The sequence below is a fragment of the Heterocephalus glaber genome, unplaced genomic scaffold (assembly GCF_053883595.1).
Source record: "Heterocephalus glaber isolate CG9 unplaced genomic scaffold, H.glaber_assembly_v1.0 deba00001586, whole genome shotgun sequence".
NCBI classification, from domain to species: Eukaryota; Metazoa; Chordata; class Mammalia; order Rodentia; family Bathyergidae; genus Heterocephalus; species Heterocephalus glaber.
In genome coordinates, this window is record NW_028258364.1 from 20,447,845 (window position 1) to 20,463,009 (window position 15,165).

At 39.9% G+C, this 15,165-nt stretch overlaps 1 protein-coding gene across 1 annotated transcript; it reads left to right on the forward strand.

Moving 5' to 3' along the window:
* The first annotated feature begins 444 nt into the window (after positions 1-444).
* Positions 445-8,029, forward strand: Ucp1 (uncoupling protein 1). Its single transcript, XM_004875407.3, has 6 exons — positions 445-1,036; positions 1,625-1,823; positions 3,356-3,556; positions 3,656-3,757; positions 4,464-4,644; positions 7,417-8,029. Exons 1-6 carry the CDS (start codon positions 911-913, stop codon positions 7,529-7,531), a joined length of 924 nt encoding a protein of 307 aa, XP_004875464.1. The 5' UTR covers positions 445-910; the 3' UTR covers positions 7,532-8,029.
* Positions 8,030-15,165: the final 7,136 nt, after the last annotated feature.

Genomic DNA, 15,165 nt, shown 5'->3' on the forward strand with positions numbered 1-15,165 from the left:
TCGGTGTCACGGAACTGGTGAGGTGGCCGAAGCTGCCTCTGGAGTCAAGTCACCAGCCGGTGTCCCTTCCACCGCACCTCCTACAAACGGTGATTAAAAGGTGCAAAGGTTATTTCGTTTTGTGGAGTGCTGCAGCACTTCAAAGTGCTGCTTTTTAGGTTGTCTGTAATCTCTTTGGACATCTTCCTACAAAAACTGACGCACAAAACACTTATTCTTTTGAAAGTCCAGAATGTTCTTGGGTTTTGCATCATATTTTCTTGAGTCTGAATTCGGCGGTCGGAAAAGAATGGGGGGAGCAAGGAGTAGGTCAAGTTAGAAAGAGAGGAAAGGGAAGCAGAGATAGCTGTAAGCCTCAGCAGCCCGAGGATGGGGCTAGGAGCGGCCCACTCTTGGGTCCTTAGGGAGCTCAGGCTCGCTGCTCTCTGAGATCGCGCTTCTTTCGGGAGCTCCCCAGCCAGCCAAGGCTGCACAGCTAAAGTGTGGCGGAAGGTGCCACCCACGCCAAGGCTCGAGGGATGCCCGTGTGCCCTCCTGGTGACGCGCGGGGCTTGGCGCAGACGGCAGGGTGCCGGGCCAGGACTCCAGAGTGAAGTGCGGCTGCAGGACGGGGTGAGAGGCACCCGAGCACGCCCTGCCCGTTCCCACGCCCAGGTCCTGGGAGACCTCCGCAGCCCGGCCCAGTGCGGCCGGGCATAAAGGTCCCCGCGGAAGGCGGGGGCGCAGCGATCCTCCCATCCTTTGCGTGGGGACCAGACCAGCCGACTCAGCTCCCGCCACCACTTCTGCGAGGTCCAGGAGTCAGAGAGCGGGTTTCCTGCGCGGGCCAGGGGACGTGGAAAGAGGAAAGGGATTTCCACCTTCGGGGCTGGCGCCCTCTTGCTCTTTCTGTTTGGCTCCTTGAGGGACGATGGTGAGCCCGACGGCGTCGGAGGTGCACCCCACCATGGGGGTCAAGATCTTCTCCGCCGGAGTGGCGGCCTGTTTGGCCGATGTGATCACCTTTCCGCTGGACACGGCCAAAGTCCGCCTGCAGGTAGCGAGCCAGGCGTGGAGGGCGCGGAGGGTCAGGACCAAGAGGGGACCACTGTGGTTCGCGTGCCTTTGGTTCCCTGCTTTGGTTTTGCTATTTTCTCGTTAGGGAGGGCAGGTGGCCACCTTCAAAAAAAAAAAAAAAAAAGTTGGCTCTGTCCCAGGATGAGATGCTTTAGATTGGAAACTGGAACTTACTCCAGGATTAATGAAAGGACCACAAAGGCCAGAGATGCTGGGTTGACCACCTGTCAAATCTGGGTGCGCGGTGCTTTCTAAGCTGAGACTTTGAAGCCAAGCGCTTTTCCGCTTCTTTGATTCTGCAAGGTGCACTCCCCACCAGTTGCCGTAGGGGGTCCTGAGAGTGAGGGTGGGTGGAGGTGGGCTGTCGCAGTGCGCATCGGTCCCCTCCCCATAGTTAGACATGGGGCTGGATGGGTAAGAGGTTGCCGAGAGGGCAGCTGAAAATAGCACAATGAGAAAAGTCTTGGCTTAAGGCTTCTCTGTAAGGACATCTGATGCCACCGTAGATTTTTCCTCACCAGGACTCGGTGTTTCACTTCCCTCTCACCTGCACCTTTCTCATTTCTAGATTCAAGGCGAAAGCCAGATCTCCAGCGGTATTCAGTATAAAGGTGCCCTGGGAACTATCACCACTCTGGCAAAGACCGAAGGGCCCATGAAACTATACAGCGGGCTGCCCGCGGGCCTGCAGAGGCAAATAAGCTTCGCCTCTCTCAGGATCGGCCTCTATGACACGGTCCAGGAGTTCTACACCTCGGAGAAAGATAGTAAGCAACGAGTGCTCCTGAGAGGGACGAGTATGCCCAGGGCTCAGCTCTGTTTTAAAAGAAATAACACGGGGGTATTGGGGTGTAGCTCAGTGGCTAGAGCACTTGCTTAGCATTTGGGAGGCCTTGAGTTCAATCCTAGCACAAAAAACCAACACCCTCAAAAGAGTAACTACGTAGTAATGGTCTTCATAACAAACTGGCAAAAAAAAAAAAAAAAAAGAAATATTTGAACACCCCCCTTCCCCAAATATGAGCTCCAAATTAATTAGAAAAATTTTAGAAGTACTCTACGTTATGCTTATTTGATTTATTTAGTTTTATTGAACTGCCATGTACCAGAAACCATGCTAGATGGGCAGGTTGCAGTTGTCACACTGGACAGGTACCCTCCATTCAGAGTATGGGGCTGGTAGGGCAGCAGGTAAGGGTTGGCTTCATACTATTGCACATGCCGTGTTGCAAGGCAACACAGGACATTGGGCACTTGAAGAGGAGTATTTGATGTGGTTGTGGGAGCAGGGCCATGAGGGAGTTCCCTGAGGATTGAGTGCCTGAATCCAGCCTTAAAAGACCAGTGGGAGAATCCAAGCAAGATAGAGAGAAAAGACCTTTCAACCCATGTGAAGGTCACGTACATACACTCAGAGAGGATCTTTTTTTTTTTCAGTGAAGGTGGGCATATGAGGCCAGAAAAGTGGGAAGATCTACCTCCCTACTTCCTATTATCTATCTTTTATTTTGCTCTCTATTTATCCCTCTCTCAAAGTTAGGAAGCAGAATTTGAAAGATTATTAGAATTAGAGTCCTTGATGAGTAGATATTACTGAACCATAATTTTATAGTCCCATACAGGAATAAATATATATTTTATTGAATGATATCTGTCTTGGGCAATATAAGCTCATTTTTCAAAATTTCAAGACACAAATCACTTTCTCAGCTTTTTTCTTCTAATTTTTTATTCCCTGCTAGCCTAATATTACTTGATATCCATATTAAGACAATTTTTCCATTGGACTTTTCTTAAGACCACTAAATCTAATGATAAATATTTTCATTGATCAGAGGAAAACCAAACAGCATAGTGACTTATCCCCTCCAGGTTGGAACTATTGAAAAACAGTTAAGGCCCAGGGATTTAGCTCAGTGGCACCACGCCCGCCTTGCAAGTGCAAGGTCGATCCCCCTCCCCCCACGGGGAGGGGAGGGACGGGGAGGGGGACAACATGACACCGACACGGATGACACACAGTTAAACACAGGAAAGAACTAAGCTAAATACCAAAAAAGGACTAGGCCACTGTTTAAATAGGCAGCATTTTTTTCCCTTAAAAGTCTTACTTGAAAAAAACCAGACAACCAGAATCTTCTACCCAACTACGGTTTTAGTACATAATGAATATGAACAAAGATTAGGGAAGTAGAAAAGATATATGAATATAAGAATACTAAGCACTACAAATTAAAAAGACACAGGGATACTTTTGGGGTCTTGGGGTTTTCTTAATATTTTTTTTTTCTCTGGATAGTAACACCTAGTTTGGGAAGTAGGATCGCAGCTGGCTTAACCACTGGAGGAGTGGCTGTATTCATCGGGCAGCCCACAGAGGTCGTGAAAGTCAGACTCCAAGCACAGAGCCAACTACATGGCCTCAAACCACGCTACACTGGGACTTACAATGCTTACCGAATTATAGCAACAACAGAAAGCTTGAAAAGTCTTTGGAAAGGTAACTACCAGGTGGATTTTTATCATCTTTAAAACACACATATCCAGTGAATACCTTATCATAAGCTAGAATTAACATAGTCTTTTGTTTTTTCTCCAGGGACTACTCCCAATCTATTGAGAAATATTATCATCAATTGCACGGAGCTAGTAACATATGACCTGATGAAGGGTGCCCTTGTGAGAAACAAGATACTAGCAGGTACCTTCATATTGTCTCTAATTAACGCGTCTACACTTCTATTATTTCATCTTGGAGCTTCCCTTAATTCCAAATCATCTTGTCTTTTAAAAAAAATTAAGGGATCTTTAACATTAGATATAACTTTTTGAGAAGCAAAAAATTTTAAGAATTGTACTGCAACAAATGTTTGTGTTGCAGTTTTGCTGCAACACAAAAAAGCAACTGCATTTTTATATCAATACTATCTTCATTTAATACTAAACTGTGAACTGCTGTTAGAAATGTATTCTTTATTTAGAATTCGGGCAGTGAGTCCATCCTGCACAGTATCCAAAAGAGCCAGTTATCCAAGGAGCTCATCAATGATTTCACCTGCCATAAAATACCTTCCTAGAAATATTCTAACAACAGTTTCTAGACACATTGAAATTCTCCTTTGACAATGACTTTCATGCAACTAAAAGGCATTAGGCGCCCGTGTATCAGGCACTATGCCAGGCCCTGGTGCACAGAGGAAACAGACTGTTACTTTCCTAATGGGTTTATAATTTATTATCCTGTGTGCTATTAACCATCTTCTTCTAGTGCAAGTATAACTTTGCTTACTATATTTTATTTCTTTCCAAGACATCCATCTTGACCTCATGTTGTCAAGGATCTGACAGGTAACTAGAAACAAGCCACCCAAAAGTCCGTGTTGACCTGCTTCACTGCTCTGTTTTAGATGACGTCCCCTGCCACTTACTGTCTGCTCTTATCGCTGGGTTTTGCACAACGCTTCTGTCCTCTCCAGTGGATGTGGTGAAAACTAGATTTATTAATTCTCCACCAGGACAGTACATAAGTGTGCCCAGCTGTGCAATGACCATGCTCAAAAAGGAACGATGGACAGCTTTTTTCAAAGGGTAGGATATGATCTTCTTATATCTAATGGTGTGTGCAGGGTGCTTATGTGCTTTGAGACACTGTCTCATCAAAAGAGTTGGCAAGTAGCTTACCAGGCTCGGTATATGCAGTGGACTCAGTGTTAACTTTTCCTTGCCACAGATTTTTCCAATTCACCAATCCCACTGAGCCAGAAAATAAAAACCCGTGATGGTAAAAATTTCCAGCCTAGGGCCAGGGATTTAGCTCAGTGGTTCCACTGCCTGCCTCACAAGTGCAAGGACACGAGTTCCATCCCTGGTACCAAAAAGAAAAGTTTCCAGCCTTGTCCAGAAGTATATTCCAAATCAGTACCTTGCCATCGGCCCCAATCTGTTGGAAAAATAGACCGTATTCTAATCATTATGCCCTTGTCCAGGAAGGAAATCTATAAACTAGTGAAAAAGCTGAGTAGAGGACTATGAGTAAGCAAAACTTGATTTTCATTATTTTAACTGGATAGACTCAGTTTTTCAAATTCTATTAAAGCAAAGGTAGAGAAAAGTCATTGCTACTGACCTAGAAAAGTAAACAACAGGTGAAAGTGGGAGCTCCTCCTATAATCCCAGAACTCTCAGAGGCTGATGCAGGAGGACTGAAAATTGGAGCACAGGCTTAGGTAACTGACTGAATTAGTGACCTTGTCTCAAAATTTTAACAAATAGTGCTGGACATTGTGGCACATGCTTGTAACCCCAGTATTCTGGAGACTGAAGCAGGAGCATACCTCTGAGTTCAAGGCCAGCCTGAACTACATAGCTAGACCCTGCCTCTATAAATAAATATATATATATATATAAAGGGCCAGGGATATAGCTCAGTGTGAAGGTGCTGGGTTCAATCCCTAGTATTACCCCCCCTCCAAAAGGTGAAAATTATGTGATTTGGGTAATTACTACACTTACCCAGAAACCACTATTGGGCAATAGATTACATTTTTCATAATGTAATATTATATTATATTGGAAACTACCTCCCTAAGAAATTATAGTATGAACTAACTTATGAACATGTCCAATAAAGATTACATTAGCTGGGCTGGGGATTTAGCTCAGTGGTTCTGCCTCCTGCCCTGCAAGAGCAAGGGCCCGAGTTTGGTCCCCAAGACTACATTAGTGGTAAAATAATAAGAGCAATGCCTCAAAATTTATAAGTTCCATACACATTATTCAAAGTGTTCCAAGATTATCTGAATTTATGATATATTAATACCAATAATATACATTATGAAATTAACTTAAAATGGTTATACTAGTTATTAATCATTACCCACTTAACAATTTTAGTCTTTTCAAAACCTTTTAGGAGAGACATAATATAATATGGATTAACACTGAAAACATTCTATGACTCAGTAAAATAAGCCATACACAAAAAGACAATTACCATACCATAAATGGGGTACTTAGCATAGTTCAATGCAAAGGGACAGAAAAATAGAAGAGCAGTTACTGAGGCTGGAGAGTGGTGGACCTGGGAAGTTAGTATTTAATGGATACAGAGATTCTTTTTTATGTTTATCAATACATGTTTGCTGTACAAAATGATTACATTCATTGTGAGGATTTGGTATGTGTACATAGCACACTGTAATTTTTTTTACTTCCCCACTTTAATTTTTTTTACTTCCCCTACTTCCCCTCCCTCTCTTCACCTCTAGTTCCCCTTCCCATTTGTAGAGGGTCTATCTCTGTATTTCATATTACCATATCTTTTATTTTACTCTTTAAATTATTTATACTTTGGGTTTCTCATATAAGAGAAAACATTCGATGTTTGTGCTTGTGTATCAAATTCATTTAACTTAACATTATGGTCTCCAGTGTATCCATTTTCCTACAAATGACTCAAATTTATCCTTCTTTATGGCTAAGTAGAACTCTATTGTGTACACATATTTTTTCTTTATCATTCACTTGTTGATGGACACATACGGGTACAGAGTTTGTTTGAGGTGACACAAGAATGTGGAACCAGATGATGTTGTCAGATACATAGAATCACACACTTGAGGCATCTTAAAATTATACATTTTTAAATGGATAAAATAGTACATTCACAATAAAAATTCTATGCATCTGAGTAATATATCAAGAGATCTGGGGTGAAATAAAAAGTCCCGCGGGAGGTGTTTTCTGTAGGCTACATTCTTTTAGGAATAGATGCAAAGCAGATTAAACTGTTGACATCCTTGTCCTTTGTAATATTTCACTGCTGCAAATAGGCATTCAAAAACCAATTGGTCTACACAGATAACAAAATTCTTAAAAATAACCCCCCAAAACCATAAACAGCCAAACAAATGAAAACTTATTTAAATCTTAATGGCCTCTTTAAGGACAAGAGTGGCCGAAATGGAGATCATCCTGACTTCCTGCCTCTGGACAGTGTCCACTTAGTCATCCTTTCTTCACTTGCTCCTCTGGCTTTCTCCTTTCATAGCTTCCTTGCTCCTGGTTATCAAGTAAAGCAAAACAAAAACGAAAGAGTTATTGAAAACTATGCTTTGGTTTGGTTGCAGTGAAGGATATTTATGGATTTGCATAGATGGGATTGTTGAGATTTTGGTTTTTTGAAGCAGAATGGAACTTCTAGAGGAAACTTTATGTTTGACAGAGGACAGATGAAGAATAGATGCTTTTAAGCATCTTCACTACAGAAGAGTAGCAAAATAAGAAACATAAACTGTCTGTACTTTACTAGCTTTAAGAATTTCAAACTAACTAATAGAGTGGTGGCCCACGCTTTTCCAGATTTGTGCCTTCGTTCCTGCGACTTGCATCCTGGAATGTTATTATGTTTGTGTGCTTTGAGCAACTGAAGCGTGAGTTGACGAAGTCAAGGCAGCCCACAGACTACGCCACATAATCAGCTTCCAGAAAAGGATTTGGCATACATGGGGGAATCTTTGCTGATGGAGCATTAATAAAAATAAAACCCAAAACATTCCTTTTTATTTTGTTTCACCCTAAAAAGATAAATTCTGGTAGGAATTTGAAAATTTAAATTCTTTTTGGTAAGAAAGTTTGGGACTTTCTTTTCTTTTTTTTTAAAAAAAAAAATAAAACTAATTATTTTGCATTATTTTATTCTGAGTGCCTTAAAGAGAGAAAAGTATAACATTCAGTGTACACCATGGCAAATGAATGCCTATAGTAACTGCATTTGATTGATCACTTTAGGGATGGAATTCTACGAGTGAATATGAAGAACTTTAACATGTTAGAAAGGGAAAACTGAGTGGAGTGCTTCTTACATTTTTAAATACTTTAAAATGAATTTATCAAAGAAAATATCACTGTTTCCTTTTATTTATTAACCACAATTGTCAGTTAATGTATTCAATAAAGCATCACTAATACCTTTTGAAGTCTGTCTTTTGGGATCTATGCCTGGATGTAAGAGTGAGGTTAACCTGAATACAAAACTGTCCAGTAGCAAGTGGAGGTCTTTAGAACCAATAGGCATAGGCTGACTCAGTGTTATTAACACAAACTTTGGATTTTTACAGGCCGTAACTTGTGGTATCTGTAAGAACTTCCAATCTGAGGCACTGTATACATTTGGGCATTGTTAGTGTTAGAGTCATGGTGTCTACCTAAAATCTCATAATCGTGGTGCTGGAAGATCCCTTTAGGAAGAAGAGGAAGAGTCTGAGATCGCTGCTGAGATGAAAGTGAATTTCCATGGCATCTTTCAAACAAAGCCAAATTGATCATTAGCATGACTAGTGCTATATACTATACTTCATGACTATAAACTGAATGCTGAAGAGATAAGTAATGAGTTCACCAGAGATGGAAAGAAGTATAAGACAAAGCCCAGCCTTTTTTTTTAAAGACAAAATAAAGACAGGCAACAGAAGGATCAGGAAGCCTATGGGAAGTCATGCGTCAGTCTATGTGCTTTAATTAGATCTGCATTATATTTACTGCTGTGGTTTTTCTTCTTGACTTCATGCTTGATGTAACAGTTTGTTTTGTGTTGCTGTTACAAAATACTGTACCTGAAGCTGGGAACTCTGTAAAGAAAAGGTTTCACAGCTCTAGAGGTTCAAGTACATGGTGCCAGCTTCTGCTCAGCTCTGGACGGAATCACAAAGCAGGGAGTGCATGCAGAAGAGACCACTTGGAGTGACCAGAAGCAGGAGGCAGGGTGAGGCCAGGCTTGTTCTTTTTATAACAACTCTTTCTCCAGGAAACCACTCATTCTGATCTCCACTTATTCATGAGAGGGGAACCCACAGGATCCAACTCCCTTCCATCAGGCCCACCTCATAAAGGTTCCATTCCCTCACACTGCACACTGTCCCATTTGTTACCTGTAAAAGTGTCTTGCATTACGTGGCTTCATTGTCCATTATATATAGCATTTCATTCTTTGTACTTTAGTACATGCTGGAATGATTTCATATTGTCATGTCAGCACCTCTCTTTTTTTATGATCTTCTGAGCAAAAGAGCCAGCTTTGCCCACACTAGAAGTACAGGAGAAGCCAGGCCTGGTGGTGCATGCCTGTAATCCCAGCTCTTGAGAGGCTGAGGTAGGAGGAGTGCCACAAGTTTGAGGCCAGCTTACATTACATAGAGAATTCAAGACCAGTCTGAACTAAATAGCAAGAATCTGTCTCAAAAAACATACAAAGAAATAAAAAAGATAGAAGACCAGGGAAAATACACACCTCTGGACACATCATTGACCAATAACTGATTGAAATGGTGTACAAAGAGCTCAATCCTCTCAAGGCTCAGATGAAATACCACTGTGACGGATCACTACACACAGTGACACTGTCATCAGATAGGGTCCAAGGAGGTCTCCTAAAGAGGATGTGAGACCTCAAGTCACTCCACCCATGGGGTAGGTTGTAGGTTCACTGACTGACATCACAGAAATCATAGGCTGTGTGAGTGAGAGGGATTAGAAAGGTTTATTGAAAGAAAGAAAAAAAGGAAGGAAGGAAGAAAGAAAGAAAGAAAAGAAAGAGAGAGAAAAGGTACATGATGGTTTGGGATTGGGGTTTTTACATGGTCTTCCTATCATCTGGCAGGCCACCCATTGGGTGGGCTAGGTCAGAGTGCGAACCATTTGCATCTGTTTGAGGTTTAGAGATGTACTGAGGAGGGAGGCATGTGGGAGGAAGCACAATTTACAGGCGAAAAGCATGGCCCAGAGCCCAATTTGCAGGCTTAGTATGTTTTCAGGATGCTTAGGAATTTTTGGAAGGGAAAAAGGCATTACAATCTTGAGTAACTTTTGTGTCCTGAAACTAAAGTTTTTCTCTTTTCCTTTTCCTTTCCTTTCCTTTCCCTTCCTTTCTTTTCCTTTCCTTCCTTTCTTTCCTCTCTCTCTCTCTTTCTTTTGTCCTTCCTTCTTTCCTCTCTTCTTTGTTTCTTTCTTTTGAGACAAGGTCTTGCTATGTAGTTAGGCTGGCCCCAAACTTGCAGCAATCCTCCTGCCTCAGCCTCTGGAGTTCTGGGATTACAGGTCTGTGTCAGCCTGCCTGGTAACAAAAGGAGATATAAAGGAATCACCTGGTAGGACACAGTACAGATTTACTGGGTGATGACAAAAGTTTTAGTGGTATCATCTGATAGGGAATACAACCTTGGAAAAACAACACTCAAGAGGCCCAAGAATCATCATAAAGTTATTTTTTATTTTTCATCCAAAGCAAATGGCAAAACAATACGGTGCTTTGTTATTTAACAAGGTAAGCCATTATCAGCAACAAGGTAAGATATAAAGGTCTTCAGATCTCTTGATTAGACATCTGGATTGCTTGTTTTTGTCTTCCTTTTAAAAAATAGGAGTATTTTTAATATGCAATACAGTAATACACGAATGCTTCTGTTTGCAAACTACTAGGTTCACAAACAAAAGTGTTAGGCAAAATTTTGCTTTCCACAAACTCTGCATAGGGTGACAAAAGACCACAGCCATTTTCCTCACACAAACACAAACATGGCCATCTTCCCCAAAATTGTAAAACAAATTAAGTTCACAAACTGAGGCACCACTGTACTGTGGATATACACAACAGTGATAAAGTGAATTAATATTTTAATTAATTTTTACAAAGTGAACCAATAGTAACCACAGTGGAGCTCAAGAAACAGAAAATTACAAGCATCTTGGGACCACCTCCCAATCCCACGAATACCCTTCACAACCATCCTGAGTTTTCCTTCATGATAAAGTCTTTTTTATTTTTCTGTTTTTATATAGATTCACCAGTTAAGTATGCATCCCTAAGTAATATGGCTAGTTTATCTATTATTGCACTGTATAAAAATGGAATCATCTAGTATGTTTTCTTTTATAAGTAACATCCTTTAGCCAATATTATATATTTAGGATTGCATGTTGTTTCATGTAGCAGCAGTTCATGGATAATCAGTGCTGTGCTGTATTCTATTACATAATATACAAGAATTTATTCTAAAGGCATTTAAGTTGTTTGATGGGCATTTAAGTTGTTGCTAGTTTCAAGCTTAATTTTAGCGCTGGTATGAATTCTTACCACATATGTATTAGTTTATTATCATCATTTATTATCTTACAGATCTGGAGATCAGAAAGGTAAAATGAACTGACAAGGTTGTGGTACAGTGGGTGATGTGTTCCCAGGACATAGGTTCCAGGTTCTTATGCATTATAAACAAATAACTGGATGTTGTACACAGCAGTAAAGAAAACAGCAGCTAAGTTTATTGAAGTTAATGGGGAAAGGTACACTCAGAGCAAGTGGGTTCATGCAAGCAAAAGCAGAAAAAATGGCACAAGGTAGTGGGAAGAATGAAATGGACCACGAATAAGTTAAGCTTAGGTTCTGGAGATGTGTGCCCCACCTTGGGTGCCTCCTATTGGGTGTTTCAGGACATAAATGACAATTTGATTGACAGGATGCTGAGTCATCTCAATTTTATCTACTGTGCATGTCCTTCCCATTATTTATTTGGTTATAATTAGATGCATGACATATAGTCCATATGTACAAACCATTCCAGGTGAGGAAATGCCATTGTATATCATGCCAATAGATCTAACACACTTTTGCCCTGGCCTGGAATGTTAGGAATTTCCTGGGGATTTTGTTACTCTTATTTCTGCCTTCCTAAGGACAAAGGAGAGGGTTGGCTGAGGGGTGTTGCCCAAGTTCAGATGAGTGGAGAGGAAGTGGTCCCATAGCCGCAATTGTACTATCTATGTTAGTTGTATTCTTCTGGAGGTCGAGGCAAGAATCTATTATCTTTCAGCTTCTAGAGGTTGTTAGCATTCTTTGGCTTGTGCCCCTATCCACACAATCTCTGCTTTCTTTACCATATCATCTTTTCCTGTAGTCAGACTTCCCTCTGCCTTCCACTTATGTACTTCTGAGTACATGGGGGCTGCCTAGATAATCAGATTATTTCCCCATACTCAAATTCTTGACTTACCTACATCTACCAAAACGCTTTTACCGTACAATGTAACATATTCCAGATTCTGCAGCTTAGGAGTTGGTTATCTTTACGGGATATTATTCAGCCCCCACACATATATGCCAGTGTAAATAAAGTGACCACCCATTTCTATAGGGTTAGCTATCAAGAGTCAAGTTTGGCGTTTTTGTTGTTGTTGTTGTTTTTACTAGATGTGACAGATTGAATTATTGTCCAACAAATATTCACTTCCTTTTTCCACCTGGAAGTGGTCTATACTTCCTCATTACCTGTCTTGGGTTTGGCTGTGTAACTTTCTTTAGCCAATGATACGAACAGAAGTGACATGAACAGAAACTTTAAATATATTTGGATATTTGGCTTGCCCATTAACACTGCAATAACCTACCACGCATGGTAAAATGTTAATCGCAGGAGAATCTGGATACTATGGAACAATTTAATATGCATAATCCCCCTCCAAGTATAGACTCTGGGTGGGAAAAATAAATTCTTTGACTCTATAGATTGTATCCAATCTATAAAATCAATGTGAGGAAAAATAATTTTCCAATCCATGAATATGCTATATGTCCCTGTAGATTTAAAAAAATCTATTTCAATAGTAGTTATAGTCTTCTCCTTAATGATGTGACACATCTTTGGTTATATTTATTCCTGGGTAGTAGATATTATAAAATACTGTCACAAACTTTTATTTTTACTGTCATTTGCTGATATATAGAAATGCAATTGATTTTGGGGGGGAGGGATGATTAAATCTCCACCTATTTGTGGGTAATTTCTGGGTTTTATTTTATTTTGTTAGGTTCATTTGGGTGCTTATATTATTCTTATGGCTTTAAGTTTAAGTAGTTCCTTTGTAAAAATTGGCATATGAAGAATATAGGGTACGGTACTATACATGTTTCATTACATGTATGCAACCCATAATGTTCAAGTCAGATTAGCATCTTTCATTTATTTATTTAGTGCTGGGGATTGAACCCAGGGCCTCATGCATGCTAGGCAAGCACTCTATCTCTAAGCTAAACTCTCAGCACTGAAATATTTATCATTCCTTTGTAGTTAGCATATTCAAAATCCTTTCTTCTAGCTTTTTAAAATATATCATACATTATTGTTATCTTTAGGCTATAGATTTGGGGGATGTATTTTGAGACTATGTAGTCCAGGCTAGCCTCACTGGACTTGATCTTCTTGCTTCAGCCTCCCTTGGACTAGGATCACAGGCATGTACCACCAGACACAGCAGATTTTTTAATATTGTTGTTCTTCTTTCTTTTTTTTTTTTGGTACCAGGGATCCAACTCGGGATCTTGCGCTTACAAGGCAGGCACTGGAACCACTGAGCTAAATCCCAGGCCCCAAGATTTTTTAATATTGATTTTGTTAGCAACTTGGTCAAACTCTTGTAATTGGTATGCCAATTATTTTGCATTTTCTATTACACATGTGTATCATGTGTGAACAATATTTGTTTGTCTATCAATTTGTCTTACTTATATAAGCTAGCATTTCTAGTATAATGTTGAAAAGACTTGCTGTGACAATTTGGATTTATTCAGCAAATTTCACTTCCCTCTCCCAACATGGTGCAGCTGTCTGCTTCATTAAGTTTGGGTTTGGCCACGTGACTTGCCGTGACCAGTGAAAGATTGGTGGACATGACATGAGTAAAGGATTGCAATTAGGCTTATTCTTGGGCTTCTGCTACATTATGAAAAGCACATGCTTCGAGTAGTCAATTAGTCCCAGAATTAGACCCACATGGAGCAGACCAAAATTGGCCATTAACCCATTGCCTTGGTTTAAAACCAGCTGAATCCAGCCAATATTAACCTACTGATATATGAGGAGTAAGTGCTTTCTCTATGAAACTAAGTTGTGACTTTGTTTTGCACTTTGTGGCAATAGCTAACTGATACAGATGGTGATGGAGTAAATTTTTAATATGATCCTAATGTCCTATCATTAAGTGTTTTTGCTGTAGTTTATTATATTTTATTTTATAAAGACATAAATAACTAAATCTTTGATTTATTGTCTCATTTAAAAATCTTAATTTCATTAGTTTCTCCTGTTTTATAATTTCCTTCCTTGTACTAGCTATGGATTTGTGTTATTCTTGTTTTTCTAGAGCTTTGAGATGCATCATTAGGTTATTTATTTTGGGGTCACTTTTTCTGATGTAGGGACTCCCTCTTAGGACTGCTTTCATTGATTTTGTCCTATAGGTTCTGGTAGGTTATACTGCCATTATTATTTCATTCTAGAAAGTGTTTAATTTCTTCCTTGATTTCTTCTGTGACCCACTGATTATTTGAGTACACTGTTTAATCTCTATGTATTTGCATATTTTCTGTGATTTCTTTCCCCATTGATTTCTAGTTTCATTGCACTGTGACTTGATAACATATACGGGATAATTTCAGTTCTTTTGTATTTATTTATTTAAACATGCTTTATGGGGTATTTTGGAGAAAGCTCCATGTAGAGCATGTATTCTTGTGTTGTTGGAGGGGGAATACTCTAGATATTCATTTGTACAAAGATATCATTCAACTGCTCTTTTTTTGGTCTAGTTGATCTATTTGTGATAGTGTGGTATTGAGATCCCCCACTGTAACTATGTTGATGTTTTTCAGTGTACATTAGTATGCAGTGGTACCTCAGTTTATGAACTTAATTTGTTTTACAATTTGGAGGAAGATGGTTGCATTTGTGTTTGTGTGGGGAAGGTGGCTGTGGTTGTGTTTGTCACCTCATGTCATTTGTGAACAGAAGCAAAATTTGCCAAACACTTTTGTTTGCAAACAAAATCATTTGTGAACCAAGGTATTACTATATAATATATATACAATATTTATATTGCATATGTAAATATACATTACATAATATTCAATATATAAATTGTATGTAGTTATTTCTTCCTGTTGTATTGTTTAACCAGTATGTAGTGACTTTCTTTCCCTCTTCTGATCAATTTTGGTTTAAACTTCACTTTGTCTAAAAATAGGACAGCTACCTCTGCTTGCTTTCAGGCTCCCACTGCATG